General features: G+C 38.7%; 1 protein-coding gene and 1 long non-coding RNA gene across 12 annotated transcripts in view; one reads left to right on the top strand and one right to left on the bottom strand.

The window, feature by feature from the left end:
* NPAS3 (neuronal PAS domain protein 3) overlaps positions 1-27,732 on the top strand; it is an 867,326-nt gene that overhangs the window by 620,933 nt on the left and 218,661 nt on the right. For all 11 annotated transcript variants that reach the window (XM_055361312.2, XM_055361314.2, XM_063697703.1 and 8 more), the window contains one exon: positions 3,122-3,211. In XM_055361312.2, the coding sequence (XP_055217287.2) occupies positions 3,122-3,211 (90 nt within the window). The remainder of the gene's footprint in view (positions 1-3,121; positions 3,212-27,732) is intronic.
* On the bottom strand, positions 6,435-7,889 carry LOC129526622 (uncharacterized). The gene is made up of 3 exons (XR_008671300.2): positions 7,743-7,889; positions 7,387-7,449; positions 6,435-6,821 (listed from the first exon to the last, which is right to left on the bottom strand). It is a non-coding gene; the product is annotated as an uncharacterized lncRNA (long non-coding RNA).

The raw sequence follows: 27,732 nt of genomic DNA, 5'->3' as shown, positions 1-27,732 counted from the left end.
ATAAGCCCTTTTATAAGATCCAAGGGAATAGTCACAAAGGGGAGGGTCCTAATTTTCATGAGTCATCCTCAGGAGACATCTTGTTTGAGGTAAAGATAGTTGAAATTAGATCCTTCCCAAACTTGTAGGAAGGAAATATCTCTCCCCTTGCACTGGTTCAAAGTGAGGTTCCGCTATACTACATCCCGCGCTTGAAAGGCTCTATCAGAAAAGACTGCAGAGGGTTTGGCAGTTTTGTCAAAGGTAAGGAGCCCAGTTCCCTTAGACAGTGTTTTATTCCCAAAAGCTGGTTCCGGGGAAATATTTCGCAGCAAAGGTGGCCAGGTAACCTCCTGTGGAAGCAACTTAAGTAATCTCTTGCCATCCTACTTCCCCTCTGTCTTCTACCCACAATGAAAGGATTCTATTGTTTGAACACAAATTGTTCAAAAACAAGGGACGATGTTTAAGATGTACAGGCTGCCTCTTAGGGTAAATATTTTAATTTCAGAAATGCTGTGAATATTCGCCTTTTCATTAATTTACACATGTCAATTAGAGAATCTTTATTTTTATTGTAAGGCAGTATAGTTAGTTATTAAGTCCCACTGCCAAAGTTCAAATCTAAACTCCAACCTAGGAATAGGCTTGTTGCCTAACTTCACTAATCCTCAATTTCGTTGTATATAAAACGTAGATAATAACAGCTGGGCGCAGTGGCTCACGCCTGTAATCCCAGCACTTTGGGAGGCCGAGGCGGGCGGATCACGAGGTCAGGAGATGGAGGCCATCCTGGCTAACACGGTGAAACCCCGTCTCTACCAAAAATACAAAAAATTAGCCGGGCGTGGTGGCGGGTGCCTGTAGTCCCAGCTACTAGGGAGGCTGAGGCAGGAGAACGGTGTGAACCCGGGAGGCGGAGCTTGCAGTGAGCCGAGGTCTCCCTACCGCACTCCAGCCCGGGAGACAGAGCAAGACTCCATCTAAAAAAAAAAAATGTAGATAATAATACTATAACTTCATAGTACTTGTGAAAATTAAAAGAGACAATATGTGCAAACTGCTTAGCACAGAATGCTTAATCAATGTAAGTTGGCATTATTGTATTATTGTAGCTAAAAGCTCATCTATCATGTCATTTGCCCTTTAGTGGAACAATATAATGTGACTTTTGAATTGTTTTCAGAACCCAAGAAATCAGAGGAGGGGATTGGGCGTCATCCACAGTTTCTGACCAGTGGGGCAGTGAAAACAGGTCAGGAAACAGGAAAATCCACTTTTTTTTTTTTTTTGAGACAGAGTCTTGCTCTGTTGTCCAGGCTGGAGTACAGTGGCGTGATCTTGGCTTACTGCAACCTCCTCCTCCCGGGCTCAAGTGATTCTTGTGCCTCATCCTCCCAAGTATCTGGGATTACAGGTGTGCCACCACACCCAGCTAATTTTTGTATTTTTAGTAGAGATGGGGTTTCCACCATGTTGGCCATGCTGGTCGTGAACTCCTGTTCTCAAGTGATCTGCCAACCTTGGCTTCCCAAAGTGCTAGGATTACAGGCATGAGCCACTGTATCTGGCAGAAAATCGAAATTTTATATATACATACATACATATAATATATGTGTGTGTGTATCTGTATGCATACATATATATACACATATATATATAAGAATATATATAATATATATTACCCCAAAATTCAGTATTTTAGGAGACTGAAATTATTGCTAGGATTTGAGAAGGCACATATTTCTAACTAAATTTACACACTTCTTCCACCTTTCTATATTATACAAATTTTGTCATTAATTTAGTATTTTCATACACCTTGTTCCTAGCGTGGGTTTCCTGTATTTGCAAATTCACAGCCTTTTTTTTTTTTTTAACACCACTCACATTTAAAAACTTTTTTTCCTGTACAAGCAGCATTTGTGCAACTTACCTTGTTAAAAATAAATATAAAGCAAAACAAAAGACATGCGGATGACAGAGGGTGTAGGACGCACTGGATTGCAAGAATGTGAAACAAATTTATTCTCAGTTTGAATGCTGTATTGCCGTTGGAGTTCATGATGATTTACACCATTCATCAAACTGAAAATGCAACCCTCCATTTGGAAAGTGGACTGAGGTTTTAGGAGTTACAGATGATGTGTAGCATCCTTTTTCTTTCTTTATTTTCTTTCTTTCTTTCTCTTTTGTTCCATTTCAGGAGTTGTGATAGAAACTAAAACTGTCACTATAAAACTTTAACAGAGAGTTTTGCAAAACAGGATTACAGTTTGTAAGATTGCAGCCCATAAACATTATCCCTTAATGTATTGACATTTCCTATTGTTCTAACACAATGGGCACTGGGAGTAAAGAAGGCATAATTCCTTATTAATTAGCAAATTGTTGATGTTCATCGTAGTGCAAGTAGTGATTTTACTTGCTCTTGATATAGGAAGCCTTTTTTTCTTTCATTTCATTACGATCTTTATTCCTGTTCAACTATTTAATGGAGAATCTTGCTGATTTAATCTCAGTAACCACTGAATCCAAAAAAAAATAAAGGCAACAGCTCATAAAATCAGCATGACCTTATTTTGTACATGAATGTAATGTACCTTGATCAAAATGACAGAGACATAAGTCCCTAAAGTAAAAGAAAGCTTTCAGTCTTAATTCAGACATTTAATTTGTTCATGTATAATGCAATACTAAAAGATCTTAGGACTTTCGTTAAACACGGAGAAAAGACTATCTTAAATTCAGCGTGGCCGGGTGCGGTGGCTTACGCCTGTAATCCCAGCACTTTGGGAGGCTGAGGCAGGTGGATCAGCTGAGGTCAGGAGTTCGAGACCAGCCTGGCCAACATGCTGAAACCCTGTCTCTACTAAAAATACAAAAATTAGCTGGGCATGGTGGCACATGCCTGTAGTCCCAGCTACTCGGGAGGCTAAGGCAGGAGAACCCAGGAGGTAGAGGTTGCAGTGAGCCGAGATCATGCCACTGCACTCTAGCCTGGGAGACAGAGCAAGACTCTGTCTCAAAAAAAAAAAAAAAAAAAAATTCAATGTATTGCTTTTTCTCAGTTGCCTTACTAATTAAATCTGCATCCTTTGTATTTATTAATCTATTTATATATTTATTCTTTTTCCTGCAGTCCCTGGATGGCTTTGTATTTGCACTAAATCAAGAAGGAAAATTTTTGTACATTTCCGAAACAGTCTCCATCTACCTAGGCCTCTCACAAGTAAGTAAAACAATTTTAGATTCTTGGCAGCGATTATGAAGCCTTCTTCAGCCTCATGTTTTTCCTTCTTCAAGGAATATTCTGTTTAGCATGAATTATCAAATTTATTATTTAATGGCTTTACCTGACTGTGCTCTCAAAGTCAGTGAGAAACCTGTGTGTCACTGTTGAACATTCAGAATAAACTTGTGCTCAAAAACTTTAGTTCTGCTCCCCACCCCCCAAGGATCATTATTAATTTATTGAGAACAAATGAAGTTTCTTCCCTTGGTTGTTTTGAACTTTGAAACCTCTGTGCCCAGTAGGAGAGGGACACACTAATAGTGCTTCCCTTGTGTCCTATTACTGGATGTTTATGGAGTACCCTGCATTATCCTGGGAGCTGACACAATGGCAGGAGTCATTTGGAGTCAAGAAATGCTGAAAGAGACCATTAAAATGTGTTGCAGGGAGGGTTCCAGCAAGGATATATTTTGCTGCCTTTGCAAATGCTTCCTAATGCTGAAAGATGATTTCGTAAAATAAGATAGCTTTTCATTATTTGCCATTTAATTACTCACATGTGTTTTTCGGAGGGTAAAAGAAAAGAAAATGGAAGCTGATGGGCCAGGGACAAAAATCCTGGATGTTACTTCTCGATATTCCCCTGGAACACAAAAATTTAAGTTCCAGTGAATTCCAAGACATGGGCTGCATCTAGTGAATGCCAAAATATCCTGAAGCAAGGTTTGCAATTCAGCTAATTATCCAGACGTTTTCTCCATAAAAATGCTGAACATCTGGGTATTTGCGCCCATACAGGTGATTGGCTGAGTTTGACCCCTTTCATCTGGTAGTTTGGCATGAGGAAAACACTGCCTCAGTGGGAGGGATTTTGTGTGTGTGTGATGATCTGCCAAGTTGGATAATCTACCGCTCGTTCAGTTGCCCCTTGAAGCTAGAGATAGAGATAAGATTTGTCTCTCTCCTTTAAAGCAGGACCTACCCCAGACTCACTGCTTCTGAAAGTTGGCACAGCTCTAAGGAGACATCCAGCAAGGCTGGACCCTTTTGGCTGTTAGTGAGTTTGCTGGGTAATAGCTAAATCAAGAAAGACATTGGAAAATAATAGAGAGAGAGATTTGGCATGTAAGGAGGCTTGGGGAAGGAGGAGAAACACTGCCAAATTTGATTATTTACTGTTGAGAATCCAAACAAGGGTCTGGTCTGTTAATGCTTTTTGAAGAACATGCAAGCTCTCAGCTATAGCGTGTGGAGTAATTCTATTTTATGTGGACTTTAGCAAACCAAATGATAGAAACCGAGCTTTTGTTAACTCGGTATTAGTATTCTCGTATCTTCTTGAAAGATCTGGTTTTGTAATAGCCTTTAACAGCGTTTAAGCCTTGTCTTAATCTGTCTGGGACCTAGTATTGAGAATCTTCAATTCTGAAATTGGTGAGCCACCGTGTTGCGATGTTGTTATTACCATATAGAACTGGAAACACCACTGTTTGTTGTTCTGCAATGCACATATTCATGTTTCATGCAGGGTATCCAGCAAAGTTTAATAAGCCAGTAAAGAAGAAGGATGAATAATTAGTTTAAGCAGGTAAATGCTAATTAGGGAACTCCTGAAAAGCATCCATTATATACTAGCTCAGAACACATTTTACAGCCCTGGTTAGTGGTGTAATCCAAGTTCTGTCAAGGCAACTGCATTTTCTGTAATTGAGATGTGTATGTTTGCTTTGCATAACAGATGGCTCTGTATGCTTAGACTGATAGCTAGGAAAATAATAATTGCATTATTCTGGCCAAAAGAATATTAGCTCTTGGGTTTTGGCCATTTCAGTCAGTCCTCCTGCCAGCACAGCATATGCACATATATGGATTGGATTTTCAAGGAAATTGATGCATCTGGAATAGTGCAGCCATCTGAAATATCATCTGTTCAAGAAAAATTTGGCTTTAACCCTATGCTGGTTTCTCCTTAAAAGTATTTTATTTAGCTGCTTTTCTACTGTATCATTAAGTAAAATCTGAGACAAATAATTGACGTTTCTGTGAAATAAAGCAACTATGTAGACATGGTACAGTATCTGGCAATTTCTGTGCAGTCAGTCCTTGCTTCTATATATAATGGGTTTTAAAGCACGTACCAGTAGTCGGCATCTTGACTTATCCAGGGGCAGACCCTGGCCAAAATGTGCCATTGCCTTCTTCTCCTGTGATGGATGTGTTCAGTGTTGGCAGAAACTGTCAAATATGCAGGTAGAGGCTATGAGATAGGAGACATGGGCCTTCATTTGGTAGCACTATACAACTGAATTGATGAGGGATCAATCAGTAGAAAGTGATTTTTGCATATACCAAGTTATGTATTTAAAAGTGATTTTTGCATATACCAGTTTATGTATTTAGAATTCAAAACTAAAGCTTAAGTATAGTTCTGCATTAATATGAAAAGAATCTGATAAGAACATGATATATTTTTAAATGCCCAAAGCGTGAGGGAAAAAAAAATCTATGCTAAAACTCTGGAAAAGAGTTTTCAACCCAGTTTGAGTCCTAATAGAGAAATTGAGGTCCCCAAGATACAACTCTTTCCAAGTTTCATCAATGCCCTTTTTCAGTTTTAGGGGTTGTGGGGTTATATACAAAGTAAATATACTCTAAGTAAATTAAGCATTTGTTGTTTTATGAGCACACACACACACACACACACACCCCGTTAATCAAATGCAAACCAAATGCTCTGCTTGTATTCTACAACTTTGGCTAACTGGTTATTCTATCAAATTCTAGACAGTGATAAGGAATCTGTAAAGTTATGGACCCTCCTTTCCTTTCCAAATAGTTTTGTTAAATAAAGACAATGTGTAACTCTGTCATCAAAGACTTGTCCAGTGAAATTGTTCAGGAGGACTGTGAGCATGTCAGTTTGTTACAGAACATAGTTATGCTAACTATGTATTGCTAACTATAGTATTGCTAACTCTCAAGATATCCCTTCCTCAGTTTTATTTTCTTTCAATGTGTACATAAATGTGGTGGCTTTAAAACAGCTTATGCTCAGGAAAGAATTAGGATTCTTTTTTGGCTCACAAGAAAACAAGATAGGGAAACTTCTACTGAGCTCTGTTGTGTAGCATGGGGATAGAGACAGCCAGAGCGGATTTTCTCTTTGACACTCCCTTGGGTGGGACAGCTCCTGGTGTCCAGGGCATGTGCGTGCCAGGTATTCTCTTTAAAGTATTCTCATCTTGTTGTAATTAGGGGAATGAGTGAATGATGATGATTTCTGAAGCTCCTCAGCAGTCCTCTTGACTTTGCCAGGTACACATACATACACACACACACACACACACACAGAGAGAGAGAGAGAGAGAGAGAGGAGAGATGTATATATTTAAACTAACAACATCCAAGAAGTGGTTTCAGGTTATAGAAGTATGCACTGTTGACTTGCTTTCCTGTGTAAAAATGATTCCCAGTTACTCACCAAGAGGCCTTATCTTAAAGGAAGATTCCCACATACTGATGCTGAGTTTGGCTTGCATAGAGACTGAATAACTTCTTATACCTGGTGATGGCATTCAGAGCTGTTCATGACAGCTCTGCTTTCTAGCTATAATGGAACAGGCAGAAGTGGAAATGAATTAAGAAAACAGAATGGGTTCCCTAACACTGAAAATGTAGCAATGATATATAGCCAGCATTTATGAAATCTCTTCCAAAATGTAAGGGGCTTAATCGCCAAAGAATCCAAAACAGACTTTACATGATAAATAAAAAATATTTCTAGTTGATATAGGATTTAAAGCTTAGAGAAATATTTATTTGTTGGCTTATACTCTCCTCTTTCCACAAAGGATTTGAAATAGCTTACATAAACACATATGATAAAAATAATGTCAAAATAGAACTAGGGAATAAGGAAAAGGAGATAAGCAAAAGTAGGTAAACTGTTACCACATAGTAGGAAAACACAACAAAGAGGCTCATAAAAAGACCATTTATTATAAATGGTCTTTATTAAAGTTTCAGATGTAACCATGAGCTTCATGGTAACCAAAGCAAAAAGGGAAATCCAGTAAACCATCAAAAATGAAAAACCATTGTTTCTTAAGGAAGGCAAAGTTTTTCTGGGACTGAAATCTGAAAATCTCACGTAGGATTTTGGAAGAGCTCACCTGTAGATTATGACACTGATTTGCTTCCACTGGAGTCCATATTCACAGCAAGGCTGTCGTGATCTACACAGCAAACACAAAGACCCAAATTACAAATCTCATAAGCAGGCAGAAGCCCGTTCCCCGCCAGCCATAGCTGTGCGGAAGACCATCGGAGAGCGATGTTCTGTTCCCGCATCCAGGCCTCACAATAGCATTGGCTAGTTTGGTGGTTTACAGGGTTTCAAACTGGCTTTCCTTCACCCGTACTCACATCCTGCATTTTCTTCTAAGCCCTCATGAGAAATTCACATTATCGTTGCCAGAGGCAGAGGACATGAGAGACTCAGTTAACCAGAGAATACAATTGGACTCACATCCTCTGAAAACATTTTTTCTGGAAAGTGAGGTGAGACAGGATAATTCTGATGCACACCTATCCCAGCAAAGTGCATTCAAGTTAATGTAGGGTCCTGTTTACAACAAAATGAGATCTAGAGCAAGCCAGGAAATTTACATATTTGTATGGGGTGATATCATTAGAAAATACCCTACGTGCCAGCTAAAGCCTCTCTTGAAATGTGTTCTAATCACCCCCCACTGCCTCCAGTCCCCTCCTGCACATAATGAGTCACTTCCCTTTTTCTCACCAAGTCCTCACCCTTATATAAGGTATTTCCTGACTATTGTAAGCCAGCCAGAAGGTAGCTGCAGACAAGGTTACAAATTGGCTAGATTCAAGGCAGCTTGCTGAAAAGGGCAGGGTGGCTGCAGATTATAATAAGAGTTAATAGAGGTGAAGGTGAAAGGGGGTAAGTGGTTGTTTTAAATTTGGGTTTTTTTTTAAGCCATGCAGATATATTTGCCATAAACTCCTTTCCTTATCCTGTTGTTCATCTCCATATTTTAGATTTCTCTGCATTTGTTATATAAAATGGCAAATAAAATTACAGCTACAGCACACAAGTACAAGGTCAAATAAATGACAGAGCTCAGTCTATTTGTGAAGCTATTCTGAAAGGGAACCATGGTGCCAAATGTGGTTTATTTGAATAATAAAGAAGAATTAGATTCCCCTGATAACTTGGCCGAGGGCCAATAAATCACTGGAGGTTAAAGATGCTTTGCAACTGCCATGTCTTTCTTTTGCTTTTCCAAAGTGCAAGCCTCACTCTTCCATTCTGTGTTTTTCAATGCAAATCAAGTTGAGGTTAGTATGTGGCTAATACTCTTACTTCCCTGCTTGTAGAAGATATATATATTTCTGTAGTGGGGTTGAAAAAAAGAAGAAGACATTAGCTTTCCTTGTAAGTTATTATTCTTGTTTGGCATCATCACATCCTAAAGAGCTGGAATATAAAGACAAAAAAGGTATTATTTCAACACAGCAGAGGGATTACAGTGATGGAGCCAAGTGTTAGCATTTTTGCAGTTGGTGTTCTAAATGTATTCAGTGCTAGGATAACTGGAGTTCTCTTAATAAATGAATGCAAATACTGCTTTATGGCCCCCCTTTTCAAAATATTTCAAGTAGACATACCTTAATTTTTAAAAAAAGAAGAAAAATATATAATTTTCTGCAGCTTGTGACCACCCCCCTGCCACCCCAACTAGCAAGTCTACATTTGTCCCCTGTACACTAATCATAAAAAGTTCATCACTTCTGGGTGTAACAAAGAAAAATGCCCTTTTGAATGTGGAAGCTCTGAGGGTTTGGAGACTATTGAGAAAATATAAGTATCAAAATAATTCAGAAACAGTACAAGGCACAGTGGCACATTATCAATTTACAACATTTAAATTGATAAATGCTTGGTGGTGAAGGCCTACAAGGGCACTTTGAAAAGCAAATAGCGACCTGGTGAAGAAATTGATTTCCCCCCCCCGAAAATGACTGCATGATGCATCATTTGACTGCATGCTGTCCGAGTGCTTGACAGAGATAATCTCAGCAATCCCACGGGTGACCTTATCGTTCTCACCAGGGCAACTTTGTCTACGTTCTGACTTTGTGCATGTCAAGGTTCCTCCCGGCAGGATCCTTGGGGGAAAAAGTTCCTCTGTTCGATCCAGATATTGAACTGCTCGTTCTTCCCCCTTTTCCTTCCACCCCACCCTTCCAAATAGGCAAACACGCCTCTTTATTTCATCCATAGTTATGAACGAGCCAGGCAGAAGAATACAGCTCTGTGCTCTGTATCTTTGTTGAAGCTCCTAATACCTTTTAGTTCATAGTTCTTAGGTGATCATCTATATTGGCAGGGATCTTTTCATCAGAAAGAGTAGAAAAAATCCCTAATGTTCTCCTATAATGCATCGCCACCTTGAGCAGAATGGAAAAACCTTACCAGTTTCTTTCTTCTCTGTAGTTGCAGGGTGTTTTATTTTCCTCCCTCCCCTGTCATCTTTACATAGAACCCTTCTGAAACTGTCTTAAGTCATACATGTCAGTATCTAATAATATTATTCTCTTGCAATCCAGTGATTTAAGGTATTTCTCTTATAACCTTAAAATTATGTAACAATGACATAAGGCCCAGAAAACATGTCACCTGTGCTATTTGGCTTTGAATCCCAATGGCAGCCTCTTTGCAGAGATTTGATAGAATCCACAGGGCTTCTTCAGGACCGTTGGTGTTTGGAAAGTATTTTTCTTCCACAGGGTAATAATCGACAATTTTTTTATGCCTAGAATTTTTCTGTTGATATGTATGGATGTGTGGATGTGTATGTCTGTTGATCAGTAATCTTCCTGCCACACAGCTTGTCGTTGATAATTACAATTCTTGATTAGCCACTTCTTGAAAGCAGCAAATACCCTGCCTGGTTTGGCACCCTGAAGCTCCAGTCCCCACTGCCTCTGACACCCTCAGTTCACCAAATTCAACCCCTTTTACCTCCTTCTTTCATCCACAACATTAATTCTGAGTGAACAAGACGTGCTTCCTTGCTTTTGACAAGATTTGCTGCAGTCTCATGCGACAAAAACCCAACACTCATTCCAGATTCAGAAAGTAGGATTTATAACAGCATTTTAATTTAATGTTGGATGTCGAACATATAAAGAGATCACAGTAGTACTAGAGCTGAAAATTGATGCCTTTTTTATTAGTGTCCTCTCAGAAGTGGGTGAGACGCTGTTTGTGCAATGGAGCACAGAGCAGCACAGTCAGATGAATGAGGATATGCTATCTGCAAGGAATCATATTTCAAGCCACTGTCGGCCTCTATTGATGTGCTCAGAGTTGAAAGGTTATGCTAGTAAATGCCATCCGAATTTCCAGCATTAGAAATCGGTAGAATAATCTGCTGGCTGTCACTTTATGCTTAGCCTGAATGCACTGCGTGGGGATGTTTTACTTATTTTAACTCCAAATTAATTTCTTATTACAGGTGCATTTCTTTCTCTCCTCATGCTTTCATCAGTGCCCAAATGGGACTGATTTTTAACAGGTCTTCAGAGTAGACCACTATCTGTGAAAGAAAATGAAAGAAATGTGCGTCATCGTACGTGAGAATCATGTTATTCTTATTTATTCCTTTGAACATATTTTTCCAGACAGTGAGGCTAAAACACAGGAAGTTTGTGCACAGCGAGCTGTGCTTGTTAGACTGAATCATAGAATCTCAGGATAATTCAAGATAAGCTTACCATTTTCAAATGTATGAATCGAAAACCTACATTGCTTCTTAATTTCTGGACTTAAAGTGAGCAAGACACAAAAGGGAAGATGGAGTATTCTTCATTTTATAGTTGAGGAGATCTAAAGTCAGAAAAAAATACTTTGTAAGGAGCTAGTTCATTTTATTTGTGTGGATTAAACAGTATTTTCAGATTCATTTTGAAGTAGAGCACTGAGCAAAAGTAAGATTAAGAAAATTTAGTCATCATTCTAAGTCTGTAATTTATTCATTTTTAAATAATGAAACGGTGTTTTTCTGAATTAACCCATGTATTATTCATGCAGGCATTGGCAATGTAATGTCCCTGGTTTTCTGGAAAGCAATATACATTTCTTTGCCTGACAAGCAGTATTTTCTATATGGTATTAATTTAATGGCTTATTTTATTATGGAAAGTTAGAAAGTAAAGATAATTTCTGCCCATAATGTGGTGCTTATATGGGCAATATATGCAAAATAATACCTCTACACTTAAGCCAGCTATCCTTTCTCAGTTAGCTTGGACCCTATAAGAATGATGAGTGAATGCAAACTGCTCATATGAAGAATAAGAAATAACTTGACCTTCTGGGAAGGAGGTCATAAAATCATTAAATTCATGTGAAATCCAAATTTCATTTCTACACACACACATTCAATCTATATTGGGTTTTGGCTCTTACATAAAAAGATATGGTTTTCATGACAGAAGTAACATGGCAACAATTTCAGTGATAATTTCAGTAGGACTGTAATAAGGAAATTGACTTTAGATTTTTGCATAAGTTCTAGAACTAGACTGGTAACCTGAAAATTGATGTCAGTTTTAGACAACAAATGCCCTATGGCTTTTTATCTTTCATCCTCACTCCCTTCTTTGGAATGACAGTCCAAAGATATAATCTCTTTTTCTTAAAATCATCATTGTTAAAGAGACTGATAGCAGTTGAATTATTTAAAGTATCTTTTGATGCATTTTTGTGTGAATATGTGCTTATTCACATGCCTATATATGTTTATAAATGCATACAATTTGTTTCTTTCTGATATGGTTTTCGTGCCTACTGCATTTTTATCTACAGATATAAATAATTTCCAAAATGACTCACTAAAGCAGCACACCAGGTTTTCCTTTGGGCGTCTCCTCCTTTCAGGCTCCTACAGCTGCAAATTTACCACATTCAATAATAAGACAAAAACTTTCTCTGATGCTGTTAATTTTTAATGTGCTGGCAGATTAAATCTATTACTTTCAATAACTATGCAAACTTTTTGAGAGCAAGAGAATGTATGCAGAAAGAAATTTTCCCTGGGAAGGAAAAAATATGGCCTAGATTGGATGTTTTCAAGGCAGTTCAAGGCCCTTGGCAGAGGTAACACAGATACCTGTGGGCCATGTGTGGGTTTTGGTGAACCTAGGAAGTATGTCAGTAATATGCATCTGGGTATCAGGTAAAGAATTACAGATGCTGTTTAGATTTTCTTCTAGGTTTTGGAGAAGCAAGCTTTATATTAAGAAACCCCTTCCCTCTTGGCCTTCTCTTGCCAATAGAAACATTGTTTTAGGACCCCAGGTAATCCTGTTTAGCACTGCTTTGCCATGGAAACAAAAAAAAAAAATGGTTCTTCACTAGGAACGCGCTAAGGCTTTAAGGAACATGCAGATAGGGGATGGTTTCCTGAACCTCTGAGTTTTATTCTACAGCCTTGACCTTCACATATTTGTTCCTACTCTACTTTCTTCGATACTTCTTTCTGGCTAAAGTCCCTAATTGTTAAACTTGGTATTTGTTAGGAACTTAAAAAACGTTTGTACTAAACGTTCTTGTCCTTATAAACAGGGGAGACGCAGAAATATTTCCAGAAAATGTGAATGATAGTGCTAGCTCTATCTATGGTAAAGATCTGGCTCTTTACCATAAAATGTACAGGCTTGCCTTGCTTTAAGAAATGTTAAGGCTAAAAACCTGCCAGATGACTAAGTAAGAGATTATTTGTATTACAATACAGATGGGGTATTTGTGTTCCTTTAAGTGGTGAGTTCCTGTTTTGGGCTTTAAATGTCTATACAGAGATTGTTATCTAATCTACAAAATCAAAAGGGAGTGAAGGAAAGAGAGAGAGGCACAAAAATTAAAGTATTCAGAGGCATTCCATTTTAAGATCAATCAGAAGTGAGGATGGAAAATGAGATTCTTTTGGCAGACAACTTTTTAAGATCCCTCCTAGTAAGCACAGATCTCCTTAGCCTTGGTTGCCAAGTGCAGTGGGAATGTTGCTTGCAACTTGGTCGTCTGGAAGAGGAAAACATGATCCGACTGTTCAGTCTAGTTGTCCAGGGTCACTTCAGAGTGCTGTACAGCAGCAGTTTTGCATGCTTGTGATGTCCTGTCTACATATCTGTGTGAATTAGAAAAGTCTACACATCCCTGAGGACAGAAGATGCAAATTCAAGGAAAATAAGAGGTGAGACTAGGAACCAATTCCCTGAAATAATAATAAAAAACCCCATAATTTTTCCGGTTCATTAATTAAAATTGACGTTGCCGGGTTTGCAAAGACCAAGAAAGGACCTTGCCATTCCACTACATTTCAAAACCTTTTCACTTGAGCAGACAAGTAAATCATGCAATTACTGGGACTCATTCAGCTCTTTAGTAAAAACACGGGCCTGCAACCTTGGCTGTAGCATACATGGAAATTAGAAGAGTTGAACTGAAGATATTTCTAAAATGTCACAACTGCTCTGTGACACTGGATGATATGTTTATCCTTTCATTATCACTTAGAACACCTGGGGCGGTGCTCAGGAAATCAGATAGTGCCTTTTAAAATAATTATAAAAGAAGCATAGATTAGCAAGCTGAAGGGAAAACAGACAATCCTGAATCATGATGTTACTAATTTTGAGCCGTTTGGGGGCATCAGCTTCCAAGTCACAACAGTGTAATAACTGACTGCAACTGTCAGCAGTACTGAGGAGAGAGAGTGCCAAGTATGAGTATTTCTAAAAAGCAAATGTTTCCTGGAGATGAAATCCAAGCATTCATATTCTGTTTATAAAATTAAGACACTCCGTTGGTGGTGTTTCCTATTGTCAGTTTCTGGCTGGATCCTTTTGTCTGTTAGACATTGAGTCTTTGGAAAAGCAGGAGAAAGGGCTCTGGACCGGGATCCAGGAGACCTGGTTCTGGTCTTGCCGCTGCTGCTAGTCAGGCCAGTGACCTTGGAGCAGCTTGAATCTTCATTTTTCTTAAGTGTGAAACGAAAGGGCAATTTCTCAGGCTCCTTCTTCTCTAAAATGTGTGCTCTCTGCAGTTCATCCAACGCTGGACATTTTTTCGTAAGCACTGGGGTAGGGCTGGGGGAGGGGAGCCTGGCGAAGTAGGCTATTTTATTTTTAACCTTCAAAGGAATTTAGTTGAGCAGATGCTACCCTGAACTAGTCAGAGTAGAAAAGAAATGATATGGCTTTTAAAGGGCACATCTAGCATATCTACTGGGGTAAAGTAATTCTGGCAATGCTTCAAAGGATATAACTTTTGATGGTAAAGTAGGTAGGCTATGGAATGAAATCACATATGGCAGGCTGTCAAAGTCTTCTACACTTTCAGTACATTTATATAAGTGCAAAAGGATGCTGCTTAGATGGCGTCCCTAGCAATTTCCTGCTAAGACTGCTTTCAGATTATCTGATATTATTTGACTAAATTATCTCTGTAGAAGCTGAGGACAACTTTTATGATCAAATATTTTGAAATTAGTTTTCCTTGCTGGCAGATTATCTGAAATATGAATTGCTCTCGTTTGAGCACTCGAAATTGAAAGGCTTTTGGTAATAGCAATTATACAAAAACAAGGGTACTGAAGTGCTGTATATCATGCTGAAGGGGATATGTTTATAGGTCAGTGATGTCAATAACTTGAGTTCTCACAGATACCTCATCGCTACCCTTTTATTGTGGGCTAATGCAAAGGACAGACTGACTTTCTTTTTCACAAGGGTATTTCATTTTCTAGAATAAATACTGATTTTATTGACTCTAGACACTTACACGTAGTCAATTCATATTTATTATATTTCCGAAACCTTTCATAGGGTGGCCGAGGGTCTAAAAAGTGGAAAATACACAGAAAATATATAAAATTCTAAACAATTCAGAGGTATTATTATTCTAATGATTGACTTGTGCATTCCTGGTGCCTTTTCTGTGAGGTATTTCAATCATTCTGTGAGCCTTATCTCTTCATATTTATAGCCTCCTAATTAACAATACTTACATTTTTTTTTAAATTTAAAAGGCTTTAGAACAAGAAAGAAAGGAAAGGACGCTTGGAAGAAGCCCAAGCAGGTGACTTGAAGAACAAGTGCCCTAACTAACGTTTATTAAGCTATTACTCTGTGCCAGGCACTGTTCTAAGTACTTTAAATACATTAAGGTTTGTAATCCTAACGATTGTTAGGTACAATGACAGTCTCCATTTTCTAGGTAGGAAAACTGAGGCAAAGAGGTTAAATAGCTTGCCCAAGATCATACAACAAGGAAGTGGCAGAACTAGCGTTTAAACCCAGCCCACTTGACTCCAAAGCACTCATTGTTAACCAGGAACGCTAGTTACCTCTGCACGGTTTACGTAACTGGCATGCCAAATTATTCGTTTTATGTGTTAAGAGAAACTGAGACACGGTACAATTAAGCATCCTGCTCAGAGCCATAAAATAGTTATTCTTGGCCAGGCGCGGTGGCTCACGCCTGTAATCCCTGCACTTTGGGAGGCCGAGGCGGGCAGATCATGAGGTCAAGAGATCGAGACCAGCCTGGCCAACATGGTGAAACCCTGTCTCTACTAAAAATACAAAAATTAGCCAGGTGTGTGGCGGGTGCCTGTAGTCCCAGCTACTCGGGAGTCTGAGGCAGGAGAATCGCTTAACCCCGGGAAGCGGAGGTTGCAGTGAGCCGAGATCACGCCACTGCACTCCAGCCTGGAGACAGAGTGAGACTCCTTCTCAAAAAAAAAAAGTTAATTCTCACAATGCTAATGGTGTAAATGAACTTGTGAAAACATCAGTAAAGTTATATAGATATACCTGAAAATTCTGATACTCAACATTATTCGAAATATTCCAAGATTCAATACTAGGGCCAAGTAATCAATAAAACAGGTCCAAACCCAGGGTTCCCATGACACTCAACCACGCTTTTAACCATGCATGCCAGCATTCAGCTAGTATTTGCTGAATGACCTACGTGTGCAAAAACTGTGCTGGAAACTGAGGCTATTGATAACTAAGGCATAGTTCCTGCCCTTCAGGAGCTGGTTTCTGCAAGATGCCCTAGACATGGCAACCAAGCTACGATGACCTACAAGTAGTAAGTCTCAAGTATTTTAGTGAATACTGAATGTCATGGTCACAATAGAGAGATCCACTACAAATCATGAAGATAGAATGTGGATGACTAACTCTGCCTGGAGAAGTTTGCAAAGAATTTACTGAAGAAAAAGTAACGCTTTTGGTAAGGGTTTGAAAGGCATTTTCCTTGTAGGAAAGGGAAAGGTAGCATTCCAGGCAAAGGGAGGCATGTATGCAAAGCTATTTCTTATGGGAGAGATGACTCTGGAAAGTTAGGACTTGGCCAATTTGGAAAGGGTGTCAGAGTAAGCTAAGGAAATTGGAATTTTTCCTTTAGACCCTTGGGAGCTGTAAAATATTTTAAAGGGAAAAGTGCAATATTAGATTTGTGCTTTAGGGAAAAAATTAATTTTGGCTAAAAAGAAATGGGGGATAGAAAGCACCCTCCAATTAAAAGACTGATAAATAGTCCAGAAAAGAGGTGAAAGGTAATTACATTAGGGCACACCAGTGGAAATAAAAGAAGGGGATGGACTCGAGAAGCCTTTTTCTGGTCAGATCAATGCCATGGTGACCAATCAAATGTGGTGGAAAGCAAGAAGGAAGTACATTTTTAAAACTTAGTTTGGATTTACACATGTGGCATTTGAGAAGCTCGTGGGACATCTGTTGAATGGACAGACTTCAGAGCTCAAGAGAGGTTGGGTTCAAAGTTCCAGGTTGGGAGGTGGTTAGCATATAAATTATACCTGGACCCAAAGGAATTAGATGAGATTACCAAGAAAAACCTGCAGTTTCAGAAAGAGGGAGTGTAAGCTGCTGAGAAGGGAAGCCTCAGAAAATCTCAGTTTACTGACAGGCAGAGGAGGAGAAGGCAGCATATACGATACAGCACAAATGATCAGAAAGTGACCTGGCTGGTATCCTCCTCAGGAGGAACCCTGAGAAGTTGTCATTAGGAAAGGCAAAGAAAAAGCCTTTCAGAAAGGATGTGGTCAAGTGTCCGAAAGCTAAAATATTATAAGGAAAGATAAAAAGGATCAGACCCATCAGTTCAAAGATTTCCGTGATTTGACTGTCATTGGCTACCGCCCATGAAGGCTGGGGCCAAAATGCAGTGGCTTGCGGGGCCAGAAGTCCAAATGTATTCAACAAATGTTGGCCTCTCTTCCAAGCAGTTTGGTGGCAAAGAAAGGAGGTGAGGTGGATGGAGGGACCAAGGGGAGGGTGAAAAGTAGTTTGAGGGAGAGAAAGTGTTGATGGATCTCATTTTTAAGCTGAGGCAACTTTAAGTGGAGGAGCTAGGGTGTATAGAAAGATATATTTAAAGACTCAAGAGAGGGATCCTCATTGAACCCAGGTCTCAGAAGAATAAGCTTGATGGTGTGAAAGGCATGAACCTGAGAAATAAGTAGGGTTATCTCTTCCTCTTCTGCTGAGGAGAAGTAGGGGAATGGACTTTGGAGGTGGGAGGGGGAAAGGAGAGAGACCAGTTCTGAACTCATGGTGGCTCTCACCTGGTAAAGGTGAAACCAGAACAAGAGTATGTAGTGACTTTTGCTAGGATTGGTCAACCTTGGTCCATGCACACAGTGGTGCAAGGGACAAGGATGCTGAAGTATCAGTAATGCCGGGCAGGAGGAAAGCTCAAAGCAGGAAAGGCCAATCTCAGGTCAAGGCAAGAATAATTCTGACTCTTTTCTACCAAACACGTTAGGAGGTCCTGCCCCAAGACAAAAATCCTAGGAAATTCTAAGGAGAGTAATGGATTCCATTGTAGACCAACATATCACGCAATTAACTTGTACCATTTAACATAGCTTGTTAACCACTGCTGTATGGTCTCCTGCCCATTAGCTTTCGACTAGTAACTGATGATCGAATCCAGTAACACTGCAACAATCCAGGATTCATAGATCGTATTCATTGTTCCTATTTTTTAACTCTGATAATTTGAGTTGAAAGGAAAAAATTGAGAAAGTATTTTCTGTAATATTTTAGACTTTGAAATCCTCATTTCCTTTTCCATGACCCTTAAATCACCTATAAGCAGCCCATATGAAGTAATTTTGCCAGATCTCTCTAATTTGTAGGTTTTCCAATTGTTCCTAACATTTCTGTGAATGCTGAGGCTCCCACATTCCTTTTCTGCCTCATTTGTGTCTTTGTACAATCAGAACATAATTGGTAAAAAGAATATTCATGTGGAGGTACAATGTCTAAGGATGATACAGTCCTTCAGTGAGCTCTTGGTAAGAGAAATGATTTGTTTGCTTTGTTGTTTGGAGCTTATTTTATGGTGAAAAATTTTTAAATGCCTTTGGGCTTTTAAAATCTATTTCTAATTGTTCTTTTTAACAGTAAATGATTATAAGATAGAAAACTGTTTAATAATTGTGACTAGACATAGCTACTCTAGTAATGATTTTGTTCACGTCAAAGTAGATAATATAGAACATGTAAATTTAAGACCTTAAGAATGTGTATCAATACTGCTTTTCGTTTCCTGAGAAAGAGAAAATGGAAGGAAAGAAAGAATGAGAGAGGGTGAAGAGAGAGAGAGGAAGCTAAGAAAGAATAAATATATTCTTTGTAGCACCCCCCCACCCCCCTTGTAGCCACCTCAACCCTTAGGTTGCCAAATACAAACCTGTGGCAAACTGGATTTTACAAATATTTAAATGGAACGTGTAAAGTAAGCCATGATCTACGCCTGCTTGCAAAAGTGGGCCTATTAAATGAAACAAATGCCATCCATGTCTGTTTCCAGCTGAGGTTATAATGTGTGGGATGGTTGTAGCACCAGATTCCCTTTGCATTTGGCATCATAAACTGCACAGTTTATAGTACCATATGAATTCGTAGAGCTGATTGTTTTATTATATTTGAGTGTAAATTTTTCATCCCTTTCAGTTCCACCACGATTCTCAGAGAATACAGGTTTTGTGCTGATACGATGTTTCCTAGCTCTAGGCATGCCCTGCCCATACTACTGACTGTAATTTACTTTTTGGTGTCTGTCGCCTTGAGCTTGCCTTCTGACTAGCTTGTTGAATGATGTGCTAATCCATTATATTTTTCAGACAAGTGTATCGACCAGTATAAACAGACTGGAGGGCACAAACCTAAAAGAAAGCTATACTTCCCTGAATCATTTAAAAAGCTACTGCTTGGTGGCAGTGTGAAATAACTTGGCTCTGTACATTAAGTAAAGGAGAGGGAGATCTCAATAAATAAAACAAAAAATTGAAATCTCCTTGCCTGCAGTTGTGTCCGATTTTCAGATGTTCACCTTTATTCACCTCTATTGTTTTAACATGATGATCAGAAAGGGCCACTTTAAAAATGCCCTCTTCTGATACGAATCGAGAGTCAAACACAATGTTTAGCATCTCCTGCTGTTTGTGAGACACTCCTACCCAGTCTCGAGTATCTTTCACTTATTATAACATGTTTATACAAATAAAGAGCAGAGAGTAGGCCCTCAGAGGAATTTCAGCAGAAAACGTAAGCCTTACATTGCCCCCTTTTGAGTCCTTCTCTTTGAAAGAGATTTGGGAATGAATGGCCAAATGGGTTGGAGGAAATTAAGTCTCAAATTAATATTCCTATTTTAAAAAACGTGCCAGCAGGACCCAAGCTCTTCAACTTGCAAGGCCAGAGCCATGAAGCAAAGATTTACCTGTCTCAATATGAGTAAAGACAATGTAGCTGATGAAACTTTTGGTAGGTACATTCAAATCTAACCTAACACCAAAGGACCATTGCAGAAATATGGTGTTCTTTAATTATAATTACAACTTGACCGAAGTGAAGCAATTCCTCGAGGATAAAGAAGGGCTCAGTTTTTCCCTGAGTACTTTTGATGCATGTGATTTTTACATATAGTTATACCAGGAATTACTCATACCTCTTCAGATTACCAATATGAAAAATCTAAACCAATTCTTCTCAGATCTCTTCCTCTGCTTTCTGAGATTTGTGAGGCTTAGGGTGTATTTTTCACGTTTGTCTTATCTTTAGCAGCCAGGTACAGCCCATCACGGACTCTATGGTCCATAAAGAGGGGGGAAGTTTCAGAGCACGTTCCTATACCTCTCATTTGATGGTCAAAGTAACCTTGTGAGGCTGAGTATGAAAATTTTATGCCCATTTGACAGATATGGAAACACAGAGAGAACCAGGAAGTGGTAAGCCAGGACTCTACCTCTGCATTCCGTCTCATATCCCATGCCCTTCCTTTTCAGAGGCCGTCATCCAATACTGAGACTTATTCTCCTGCTGGGGTGAGGGGGTAAAGGGGAAGGGATAAACTGGGACTGATATGATATTCTCTCTTCTCTAAAATATCCCAGTAAATAGTGCCTTTCAACCAACAGCAGCCCCAAATAGCTTTACTCCATTTAGGGACAGAGAAAATTAAAACATTGTTGGCCAAGAATGCCTGTGCAGATCCTGAGCCATAGTCCTTACAACAGCTTGAAATTCTGAACCTGCAGGTGCACTGACCTGTATAAGGGGGATTGGCTAACGAATCCTCCCCCCAATTCCAAAGGCAAATAAAAAGGAGTCTTAGTGGCCACATCTTTGATCTCTGATGCAGTGTCTCTCGGCCTTGTGCCAATTTTGAACATACCCCATTAAGTTTGGAATTTACTTCTGGGCCGTAGAAAACTGTTGGGATAGCATATTTTTTCTAGTTCTTTCTAAAGGCCATTACTGCTCACAGATCCCTTTGCTGCTTTGAGAGTTCTAAACCTACTCTTACTTTGCCTCCTTCTCTCTTCAGAAGCCAGATGAACTACCAACACCTTTTTTTTTTTTTTTTTTCCCTCCTTGAGACGGAGTTTTACTCTTGTTGCCCAGGCTGGAGTGCAATGACGCGATCTCAGCTCACCACAACCTCCACCTCCTGGGTTCAAGTGATTCTCCTGCCTCAGCCTCCTGAGTAGCTGGAATTACAGGCGTGTACTACCACACCTGGCTAATTTTTTGTATTTTTTGTAGAGACGGGTTTCTCCATTTTGGTCAGGGTGGTCTGGAACTCAAAACCTCAGGTGATCTGCCCGCCTCAGCCTCCCAAAGTGCTGGGATTACAGGCATAAGACACCACACCCAGCCCCAACACCCGTCTTTTGCACACTCAGGGGTTTGGCCAGTGGGGCTAATAATCTATCCTACATTTTTAGAAAGAGCCATCAAAGTCCTGGCTTATCATAGGCACTAAACAAATATTTGCTGACTGACTGAATATCTTCCAACTTCCACAGAGGATTTTGCTCATATGTTAATAATCCTGCAATCAGGGGTTTTCCAATGGGTCAGTCAATTCTGAAGTCTGTTTCAGTCTTCCACTTTAATCAACCAAGAGGAGGCATGACTAGGATCAGAGGTCATTTAGGAAGACTGGTTTTACTGGCCCAATTTATTCATCATCTAATGAAACCACAGGGGAAAACAAAACAAAACAAAACAAAAACAGGGTTATCTTTTCTCACAGAACAACACATTAAAATAATTAAAGGGAATTCAAATGTTATCAGCATCTACATAGCAGGAAGTAGAAATGAACTTACATTTATTGAGAATAGACTAATGTGCCAAGCTCAATGTCAGCAGTATGAGCATTAATGACAACAGCAAGTTATACCTGTTTGAGCAACTGCTATGTGCCAGAAACAATATTAAGCCCTCATACATGGTTTCTCAATACTCTCAACAATCCTAATGAGGTAGATTCTGCTATCATTCCAGTTTTATCCAGAGCAACCAACACCAGCTAGAAAGTGAGCTCTCACCTCCCTGATGGAGAGACGAAGGTGTCTGCTCAGGTTTTATGAAGAAAATGAATTCTAGGGTATGTCTCAAATATAAGTCTTCTTATTCACACATCTCAGTAATTCAGACCAAAATAAATAAAGAAATGCAGAAATCAATCTCTACTGGGTTTCAATAATAAACCTTTACAGCTAGAGAAGCATCATATTTTATTGGATGATTTGGGATGGGCAGTTGAATGATCTACAGGATCTCTGTATGTGACTTGACAGATTTCATATTTCAGTTCCTCAGGAATGTTCACCTGTAAAACAAGAATAATTATTCAGGCTCTCTATATATTATAATGAAAGATGATAAAGACTGATGAAATATGGATGCATAGAATGAAGAATTCAGAATCAATATACTCCCCAGTTCATAGATATGCTATTAGTAATGATAGAATTGTCCTCAAATAGTTTCCCTGTTCAGTTGTGCATTTAATTAGGGATCTTTTTTTTTTCTTCATTTGACCAACATGTACTAGGCATCTACTTAATAATACTGTGAGGAATAAAAAGAAGAGCAAGTTTGCCTTAAATTGGGAGTGTCAAAAATAAACTGTGTAATGAAATATTTTCCTTGAATTTTTTTCAAAGCTGCCAAAGTTGGGAGTAAAGGCCTTATAGTATCTACACGAAGCCAAACATCAATGAAAAATGGAAAAGTTCAAGCAGAAATACAGATGTTTGAAAGCATCTGGATGTTTGGTATCTTGTAGGTTTACCATATGGATCTCCTTATAAAGTTCTTCTGTTTTATTTCAGACTTTCAAAAACAATTTGAAGTTACATTTACATTTTTGTGTTTTATAGACAAGCCATTTTATGAACATACCTTTATTATTCATACAATACTAAACCTTCCTACTGGGTAGTCTTGAAGCTACTGTCACAATGTTTATAGACTCTCTGGCTATGGTTGGTAACCATTTTTAATATATTTAAAATATTCTGAGATGTAGAATTTGGCCATTGGACAAACCAGGTAAATGCTGAATGGGCTTACATATGCACAAAGCAACTAAGGGTCAGAGAACCAGCTTCCTGGATGGAGAATTCAGAGCAACCAACGTCTTCTTTATTAACTGGGCAAAAGGGAGAAGCTGCCAAAGGTGTGATGTAAAGCTGATGTTTCCAATATGTTAGTAAAAAAAAAAAATCATTGTTTGCTATGAACCTAATCCCATGCTTAATAATTCCCTTCTAAGATGACTCCAGGCCAATAAAGGGAGAGGGAAATGATAAGGGGACTGTGTGAGGCCAGATGGCAGGTGTATTTTAAAGGCCTAACTGTGACCTGTGGGCTTTAAAGGCTGGTGAGAGCCTTTTGCAACCCGTGCACCCAGCCTGCAGATGCAGACGTACAGCCACGGTAGTTCCCCTCCATCCCCCGGGGCAATGCAGAACCAGGTGTGGTTGCCTGCTGCCTCATTTCTTTACAACTGAGGAAATAATCTTTATGACTATAAAACAAAATTGCTCAGCTCACTCTCAGTTTTCTTAGAAAAATCTCATTTTTATCCATATCTGTGGGAAGCTCCAACTTTGACCTGGAACCACCACGCTTTGTCTCACTTTGTTGGTCCCCCTCCCACACCCGCCCTCCACCGCACCCCCCTACCCCAGGGTGGCTTACTTCACTTTAATTATTTTCCATCAATATTTGGAAGAGCTGCTTTTGAAGAAATTCCCCTATTTCTCTACCCCCACCAGCCCCGCCAAACATGTTAATCCATTTATGCTTCTAAACCCAAGTATTCATCCCACACATCAAAATATGTGAACCTTAGCAAGATAAAAGCTGTCCAAACCTGATTTTGTTTCTACACAGATGGCTATAAACATGACACTGGGATATTAGTCTTGGCTTTTCTTGACAGACCTGAAAATTGGCCATGCAGAACTGTTTAAAGTTGGTAGGAAAAACTTACCCTGAAGTTTACTGTTGATGAACACAAGCGAAAACATGTAATTAATGGAAATGCATGTCAGAATAAAGAAAAATGTGTTATCCCCTTCATTTCTGAGTCCCAGCCAAAGGTGTTGAATAAAGCTGATATTTCAGAGGCAAAAAGGGGACTTGTGCTTGTTTTAGAAAAGTAAAAATTTGTATCATACTTCATATGGGCAGTAATTAATTTATATCCTGACAAGTCCTTTAATTAAAAATGTTTTAATACATTTTTAATTACAAAAGCATCAAATTCACAACAAAAATTTGAACACTGTAGACTAACAGAAAATACCACCTCCATTCAAAAAGATATATTGTAAAAAATCTGCTGCATAGTTTCTGAGATCCTTCACAATGGATTTATATTTACATGTTTGTTTTATATTTGTGACCGCTTTGTAGCCCTTTTGTAAAATTTAAAATATTATGGGCTTTTTTGTCTTTTTGAAACAGTGTCTCACTCTGTCGCCCAGGCTGGAGTGCAGTGTCATGATCAGAGCTCACTGCAGCCTTGACCTCCCCTGGCTTAGGTGATCCTCCCTCCCCAGCCTCCCAAGTAGCTGGGACTATAGGTGTGTGCCACCCTACCTGGATAATTTTTTTGTACTTTTAGTAGAGATGGGATTCCACCATGTTGCCCAGGCTGGTCTCCAATTTCTGGGCTCAAGCCATCCACCTGCCTCAGCCTTCCAAAGTGCTAGGATTATAGGAGTGAGCCACCATGCCCAGCCACCTTTTTTCAGTATTAATACATACACTTACAAAGTATTGTTAATGGGTAGATGGCATTTCTTTCTATAGATGTGCCATTTATTTAACCAGGCTTAGATTATTGAACATTTAGCTCCTTTCTAATTTTGTATATTGCAAATTGTATTTATCCTGTCAAATATACTCACAGCAAAATTTTTATATATGTACCCATTTTTATACCCTCAGGATAAATTTCCAGAAATGAAGTCAAAAGGACAACATATTTTAAGGGATTGTCATACATTTGGACAAATTGTTCTCCAGAAAGATGGTACAAATTGACCTTCTCATAGCATAGTATTACATCGTCCATTTTCTCACACCCTTAACGGAACTGCATTTTATGTTTAGAAAAAAATTTTCTAATAAATTGAAGGTGAAATGGTATTCTCTTGTTTTATAAGAGATTTTCATAATGTCTGCTCTAAATATGAAAAGGATGATCCCAAAAGGCTTGGTTATGTTTCCTGAAGAGCACGTGCCCAGGAGGCTGATTTATAGAGAAGCAATGTGGTTTTTATGTTGCTGTAGAATTTGCACAGGACTTTGCTATGTTCCTGAAGTCCATTCAATGTAAATATTGTTATACCATGTTTATCTTCTTAGGTCTATAATATTCCATGTTTATGCTTCTAGTTTGGTTTTATGTTAATCCTGGAAATAACAGAGCAACAATATGCACTATTTAATAGGTTGTTTTACCCTAACCGTTGCTCTCTGAAATCATTGTTTTTTCCTTTTCATTTCTCTATTTCTGCCTAGCACCTTTCAAATGTTCAAGATCCTACTCAGAAAGAAGTGCAAAGTTCATAGTGGATATTAAGATAATAAGTCATGTGACAGAAAAACAAAGCAGGCATTATTTTTTAAAATAATTATAGATATGTGTGCTATAACTAATGGAGAAATCCCTGTCTTAAATCAGATCTTCAAAATAGTTCTATCGAATAAGCACACAAAGAGCATAAAATGTTTGAAGTAAGAAAGGCATTTAAGTAGACTAGTTGATTTTAGTTAAAAATACATAGATATTTCTTCACCTCACTGCTTCCTTTGGACCTAGATATTTAAAGGGATTTTTTTTTTTTTTTTTTTGGCTACTGGTTTTTTAGTACTAGAAGATATGCTGTACTGAACCCTAGGTAAGTTCTAACCACTACAGAAAGCCCTAGTCTTCTGACACCTTACTTATCACTGTGGGTTGGTGGGAGGAAAGTGAATAATTGTTCTGTAGGTCTAGGCTACTGTTGAGGGTTGGGGGGTTCTAGGTTCTAACATTGTGTAATTGTAAAAGGCTATTTGCAGTTTTGGTGAAGCACAGAGAAAGAATAAGTTAAGAGCCATGCCTTGTGTGGCCAGTAGAAGATAATACGTTCGCTCAAATAAACCTGACCTCTTCAGGGTTCCAGTTGCACCTACAGTGTATCTGGTACTGTACAACAGAGAACTGCAACCTCAGAGTGAGAAGACAGAGAAATCACCTACCATGCCTCACAGTGGGAAAATAAATTGGGGTAACTATAAATCAGTCTCTTGGTATATGTAAGTATTCTTGCTTAGTGGTCTTTTAATAAAGGTATATCTTTCAGCAAACGATATACGTAATAATCCCCTAAGAATTGATCTATGAAGGAAAAAGATGAGCTAATGGCGTACCAGTTATTAATACTTGATCTAGTAGATGTTTAGGTACAATGTAAATCTGTAATTCCATAGCAGAGAAAGAAATTTCTTTTTCTTTCCAGTTTGTGTTAGGATTTATTGGAAAGGGGAACAACACCTGGATTTAAGAGAAACTTAAAGATTTTAAAGAGACTATATACATATGTAGTCAGCAAAGAAAGGGGCAGATGTCAATGGCATTTTAAAAACCTAAGTGTAGCAATTTAAGAAAAGTAGTGGATTAAAGTTGGAGAAATTACTTCATGCTTGTTCCAGATGACTTTGCCATAGCTGAGAATGGTTAGAAAAATGTGGTAAGTTGGCCTTCTTCAGAGTTTAAGGGTTGTTAACCTGGGGTCCATAGACCAACATGGAGTCTGTAGATAGACTGTAGGGAGCCAATGAATTTGGATGAAGGAAAATCACAACTTTAATTTCACTAATCTTTAAGTAAAATTTGGCATTTCTTTCTATTACTAATGTAGACTATAACCACTGAAATAGCAGCAGTACCTCTGTCACCAATAGAAATCACATGTGTTTTCATATTATATTTTTGCTGTCATAGACATCTTGGAATATCACTACTTCAAAATGTTTATAGTTATTAGACCAAACACTAGATGTTATTTAATACGTAAGCAAAGTACATATATTACTATATGATGTTTGTTCGTTTTGATATTTTGGTAACAGATTTTCAGTATAATTGATTTCCGGTATAATCCTAACATTTTACGCATTTGAAGACATGATTTTAAGAAACATTGTATGCAGCTGTCACCAGACTGCCAAAAGGGTCCAGAGTAGAACAAAGTTGCTGAATGCTATTCATAGATGGATGTTTATTAAAAAAAAAAAAAAAAGGGATCAATAGAGATGAGAGAGAGCTACAGGGAAGCACTTTTGCCATTTAAAAATTTCCAGAATCAGCTTAAAACTCATAGGTTAGAAACTTAAAAGAAGTCGAGGTGTCGGCAGTTTAATTCCATTCTTTTAATATTTAAATTCCCATTTCTAAAGAATGGCTGGCAGGACAAGGGCTTATACTTAAACTTCTAGCCAACAGGAGGAAATATTCTGATGAGATAACCTGTCCTTAGAGTACCACAGAGTTTAGAGCCTCGTGAAACATACCCAGATTGAAAGGTAGCTCAGAT

This window comes from Gorilla gorilla, chromosome 15 (genome assembly GCF_029281585.2).
Source record: "Gorilla gorilla gorilla isolate KB3781 chromosome 15, NHGRI_mGorGor1-v2.1_pri, whole genome shotgun sequence".
Lineage (NCBI taxonomy): Eukaryota > Metazoa > Chordata > Mammalia > Primates > Hominidae > Gorilla > Gorilla gorilla.
The sequence above is the reverse complement of the archived record's forward strand: the minus strand, read 5'-3'. Positions and strand labels throughout refer to the sequence as shown.